We start from the raw sequence: 5,655 nt of genomic DNA, 5'->3' as shown, positions 1-5,655 counted from the left end.
CCTCTGTTCTTTTTCACGCAGCCTCTCCACAAGCTCTGGCTGCGGCCACATGTCGGCATGACCCAGTGGGGCACCCTCAGCCCCTGCCCAGAATAGCAGCTGTGGGGTGAAACACCAGCCAGGCAGGGCTGCCCAGATTGCCCAGTCTTTCTCCTATAATGTGTGGTTTCCCTGTAACGATACAGTATTGGGGGTTTTTTTTGGTTTTGTTTAATTGTGTGGCATAAGTAAAACTGTTACTAGTGTTAACTGCATTGTTTCCCTCAGGTGTGAATCGCCATTTCCACATGATTTGTATCCGAGATAAATTCAGTCAGAATATTGGACGGCAGATTTCTTCCAAAGTGATTTGGGACCATCTGAGCACCATGTATGATATGCAAGCTCTTGTGAGTATAACAAACTTGATGCAAACACATGCTTGTTTATTATAGTTCAGGAGTTTTGATAGATCAGAATTGCTGGGCCTGACATAACCTTTCGTGTTACTAAGAATTACACATTGTTCCACTCAATTGATGAGGTCTTCCTCATTAGCTGGGAGACAATAAAACCTCCAGTGCTTTGTTGTTGTTGTTTTTTTTTCTATACTGTGTTCTGACTTTGTTTATTGAAGTTGCCTAAATGCTGATCCAGCAAACGTTTACATAGGTACTTAAGTGCCAAACAGGGAGGTTATAGCATGTTTACATAAGAATTTGCCATTGTTGGATTCCAGAAATGGTCTCAAATGAGCATGAATCATGAGCTCAGATATCTTTACCTTAGTAATCAGTTTGACATCAGGAGCCTCCTGATTCTCTAGGGTTTGAAGTATCTTGTTAAGAATTATTTAGCTACAAATTGCATGTAAAATAGAACTTCAGATTGGACTTCTAAATCCAAATTAAAGTTTTTACCACAGTCATTCATCGAGATCTTCCTTTTCTTTCTAAGCACGAATCTGAGATTCTTCCATTCCCTAATACAGAGAAGAATTTTGCTCTTCCTGACGAAATGATTCAAGAAGTGAGAGAAGGTAAGATGTCATAGCAGTCTCTTATTCTTGGTTGCTCTAATCTCATCTCAGAACAGGTAGTTTAACAGAATTCCTGCCAGAAAAGAGTGCAACGTACCAATCTAAAGCTGTTCTTCCAGACTGGTGTGTGAGGTGTATCAGGAAGAGGAAGTGTTAAATGGATACAGCTTTATCCATTTTTTTTTTTTAATCAGCTGACTGAAGGAAACTGTTGGGGAAAAGATTGTTGCTTGTGCTGTTCATATTCTCACTATCAGCCTCTGTGATTGACCACTATAAGAGACAGTGTGAGGTTTTTTTCCTGTAGTTGCCTTAAAATTGATTGAAAACAAAATAATGTGGAATGTTTGGAGGCATTTGTATAGAATCCCAGTGGTTTCATTGCACTGTGAAATCAATTTGTTGTGTTTTTACCTTCTTGGGGTTCAGCTACCTAGTTCTTCCAAATCTTTGTCACTCATGATAAGCCTGTCTGTATTGTCTAGTGGAAATATTGACAGAAATCTTGGGTTAAGCAGTGGGAGCTGGATTTTCAAAGTTTAGCTATGTGTGTGGTACTTAGTACTGTTATCCAGGACAGGAGGAACTAGGGAGCACAAGCACCTGCCAGGGGAGTTCTTGGGCTGTTTTGAACTACAGTGGAATGCTTCTCAATTACTAGGTACACTGAACTTTACACTGAAAATTCACTATAGAATTATAATATAGGTAAGACATTACAATATGTTTTGCCTATTTAGCATTTAACTTTCTTCCCATTAATAATTTCAGTGGAACTCGCCGACATCATCTTGTTCAGTGCTTTACATTATGCTCATAGTATGCCTGGACTGTTAGCTATGTTTCTCTATCACAGTGCTGAGAAACCTTTCTAAAATACTGTTGAATGTTGCACTAAATATTTGTTAACATTATGTACATATGCTGAAGCTACTAAGCCAGAAGAAATACATTTAATTCTTTAAAACCATCTAACGATTGCCTAAAAATCCTTCCTCTAGGAAAAGTAATGATAGAAGAAGAAGTGAAAGAGGAAATAAAAGAAGAGATGGAAACGCATGCAGGTCCAGAAGAAGGTAAATTTGTAACTCTCTACTGTGTAATACGAGATTAAAAACTGACTGTAACTCTGATAAATTAATGTTAAAATGTAAATCCCAAATATTGTGTACATTGTGATTTGTATTCAGGCTTAGCATATGCCCATGCCAAGAACTAGAATAATTTAAGAATGCACAGAGTGAGCAGTTGCCAATATCTGATACTTCAAGAGATTTCTCCTTTGCTCTTAATTCATATGTGCAAAGTTGTATAGCTTTGGAGTTTTTTGGTTTTAATATGTACTTGACAAAACCCCTGAATTAATCAAATGATTTCTGAAAGAAAGTTGGGTCCAGTTTTAGTGAACCTAAATACTCTGTGTTAGAATCTTTGTAGTCATGGGGGAAAACAGGGCCTATAAATCTAAAAGGATTGTAAGATTGTATGCTTAAATGGGAAGGTGGGCAGCGTGGCTTTTTATTTGCGTTATCTTGCTTCTTATAAGGCTCATTTTCCCCACACTTTGCTGTAGAACAAAGTCATTAAATGTGAACAGTAGAGATCCTGCTATTTACCTTAACAGACCAAGCCAACTGTTATATAACCTCGTAATATTTATATCACAGAATAAGTGGTGTTTTAAGATGGAGTGTAATAAAAGATCTAAAAATGTATTTAAAAAATATATTAAATTTCACATTTTGGGTGTTGAGTTTTAAAATCTATTTATAATACCAAATGTAATGACCGTTGCTGATTATTAATTTCATAAATTGGTCCTATGTTCTGTAAGTGTTCCTTTTAAGTATTTTAATTTTAAGTGCTGTTTAATTCCACTTAATGAAATTCATTTTTAGCCTGTCAAAATACATGCCTGTCTTCAAAGCAAATAATAAAAGCAAAATGTGCCTTTCTTACAGCAGATTTTTCCTTTAAAAGTGAAAGTAATACTTAAATGGTGATTAAATATGCTGAGAACTGATTGGTTTGAAAAGTTTGATGTAATATAAAGAAATTTGCTATCACTTCTTGTTTGCCTATGTGTGTAACTCTGATCTGGAATCATTACTTTGATCCTATTTCAGTTTTTGCACCCTCTGGAAGTTTAGGAAAAACAACTGAAAAGCCAAGCAACAAAGAGAAAGAGAAAACTTCATCAGATTCTGGGTCCAAAGAAGGATCTGATAAGAGGAAGCGCAACAGAGTCACTGAAAAGGTCTTAAACGCAAACAGTAACCCCTCGAGTCCGAGCGCTGCAAAACGCCGCAGAACGTAAAGCTGGGGAAGAGAGAAGTGATAAACTCTGGAACGTGAGGAGGGAACATGAGAAACCAGTAGCAGGATAGTCGCTACGTAAACTTTTTTGAGAAAGGAAAAGATATCTGAGCCAGGTATTTGAAGAATCTGCACATTGGCTTTAGATGTGCAAGGCTTTGCCTACTGGTGTGTTTTCTGGTCAGCACCGAGTAGCTGAGCGATGGCTGCGCCTTCTCAGGGCGCTGAGGGAGAAAGCTGGCAACGTTCCGAGTTCACGTGCCTGTAACCATTCAGCGGTTGCATTTCAAACAAGTGACATGCTCTGTGTCAGCACAGTTCATGAAACAAGTGCTCAGTGAAACATAGAGCCTCCCTTTGTGAAAAACATAGGTTATTTCTATAAATTTGGGGTCATTTTTTTTCTTTCCTGTCTTTGAATATTCCAGACCCTCTGTAGGTGACGTTGGTTGGCTGTTTTACTTATTGCAAACATGGTGTTTGTATCAAATGTCTGAATTCGTGGGTTCAGTAAAACTAAAGATTCTTTTAAATTCAGCTAAGCACTGAGTTGAATTATTCCTTCGCTCTGTTTGCTGAAGGAACCTTTACTTCTTTCACCTTTAGTGACGTAACATTTTTCAATCTTTTCAAGTTTATATACAGTAAGTGAAGTGAAAATGATAATTCCCCTAGAATAACAATTAATAAGTATCCTAAATAAAATATCCAATGATGTCACAGGGTTTTATAAGGGATCAGCTGAGCTGTGCGTGAACCTGGACATGTTGCTTCATCCATTTGTACTATAGTAGTATTATAACAGTGGGTTTTGTACTCCATTATTTATTTTTTTAAAGCAGGTTTAGTAGATGTCGATGGATTTGTTATTCCAAAATGTTAATTTTGTTCTACAAGAGTTTTACTGACGTTGTAATGTTTATCTTTTATATGCCAGAATATTAAGATTTGATGCAGTTAATATTTTTTTGAGTTGTGAAAAGATGGACTGCAATCAACAAACAGGTTAAATGGTGATTGAAGTAGGCTGAAATGTTGCTGAGTTTGTTTCACCATGTTAACAATCAGTTAATAAAAAGAATTGTTACTTCTTAATCTAAAAGAAGAATTACTTCAGTTTTGTCTTCAAGGTGAGGAACTAGGAATCTACTAGTTTTTGTTTTAATTCTAGGTATGTAGCCAAGTTCTTGTGATTTGCTTCACTTGTTTTATACCAAGAATAAATTTGACTTGTCTTTATTTTACTAAATGGTAATTGTTGTGTAACTTGATTAAAATTTGGCCCAGCTTTTTTTTGAAAGTTGTTTAGGTATTTTCTATCCTCTGAAATTCATCAAAAGTGGCTACCTGGGATTTTTTTGTTGTTGTTCTTTGTGTGTGTGTGGTTTTGTTTGTTTGTTTGTTTGTTTTACGAACTTTGTTTGTATCTTGGGAACTGCTACCCTATTATTTCTGTGAGTTATTTGTTAAGAAATGTCAACAGATGGGTTGCTGTAAGTTTCCAAACTAGAGGATTTATTGTGTTCTAACTAGCATCATGCAATCGTAAAATACCGGGTTGAGAAAATGAAGTTTTTGCTACAGTCTTTTGAAAGCTCACCTGTGTACCCCTGTGAGCTCCAGAAGGTGAGAACTCTGCCAGGATGGCTGTTAGAACCACTTTTACAGCATGATGCAAGCTCATTGTTTCAGGATCTGAAAATAACAGAGCATAAACAAAACTCCAAACCAGGAGGTATGAAGTGCCATGAATTCAGTGCTGTACTCCAGGTGATCGGCCTCTGCTTTGTGGGAGAGATGCTCCAGGTGTCTCAGAGGTTTTCTGGGTGGGTAGAAATCAAACTTTTATAACTTTATGTGAGGAAGCTCCTGGTTTTAATTCTGATATTTAAGAAAAACGCTCAAATTAATTTATTTGGTATGATCAATCTCCTAGAAGTTGTTATCATGTCAATTACAGATCTGTCAGCAGCGTGAGTGCTGAAAGATGAATGAATGCCTCTGTTAAGTTTTACTGTTTCCTTAATTAAAGGAGTAGTTACTTTGTCATGATCTACATCAATTTTGGCCATAGAGTGCAGGTTTTGTAACTTCAAGCCTCACAGTCCTGTGGGTAAATCCTTTTCATCCAAGTGATTCTAGTCTAAAATATTTTTGCTATAAACCAATGAAATGGTTTTTATAACTTAAAGTAGAAATGTAATAATATTAACATGTACTGGTGCAGTCTCAACACCATCCTTGTCACAGGGAAAACCCAGCTGGGAGTGTTTCATGGTCAATCCAACAACCCTGATTCTTTAGGAATTTGTTGATTGTAA

General features: G+C 36.7%; 1 protein-coding gene across 1 annotated transcript; it reads left to right on the top strand.

Moving 5' to 3' along the window:
- Positions 1-272: 272 nt before the first annotated feature.
- MRGBP (MRG domain binding protein) lies at positions 273-3,335 on the top strand. The gene is made up of 4 exons (XM_010171919.2): positions 273-389; positions 937-1,018; positions 2,020-2,094; positions 3,145-3,335. Exons 1-4 carry the CDS (start codon positions 288-290, stop codon positions 3,333-3,335), a joined length of 450 nt encoding a protein of 149 aa, XP_010170221.2. The 5' UTR covers positions 273-287.
- The last annotated feature ends 2,320 nt before the right edge of the window (positions 3,336-5,655 follow it).

The sequence above is a fragment of the Antrostomus carolinensis genome, unplaced genomic scaffold (assembly GCF_000700745.2).
Source record: "Antrostomus carolinensis isolate BGI_N321 unplaced genomic scaffold, ASM70074v2 Scaffold45920, whole genome shotgun sequence".
Classification (NCBI taxonomy): Eukaryota; Metazoa; Chordata; class Aves; order Caprimulgiformes; family Caprimulgidae; genus Antrostomus; species Antrostomus carolinensis.
Note: the sequence above shows the minus strand (reverse complement) of the source record. Positions and strands in the feature narration are given on the sequence as shown.

Bases quoted from the DNA above. Each gene is read 5' to 3' on its own strand.
- MRGBP (XM_010171919.2), top strand. From the start codon at position 288: ATGATTTGTATCCGAGATAAATTCAGTCAGAATATTGGACGGCAGATT. The intron at 390-936 runs GTGAGTATAACA...TTTCTTTCTAAG, and splicing joins TGTATGATATGCAAGCTCTT to CACGAATCTGAGATTCTTCC. The intron at 1,019-2,019 runs GTAAGATGTCAT...TCCTTCCTCTAG, and splicing joins GATTCAAGAAGTGAGAGAAG to GAAAAGTAATGATAGAAGAA.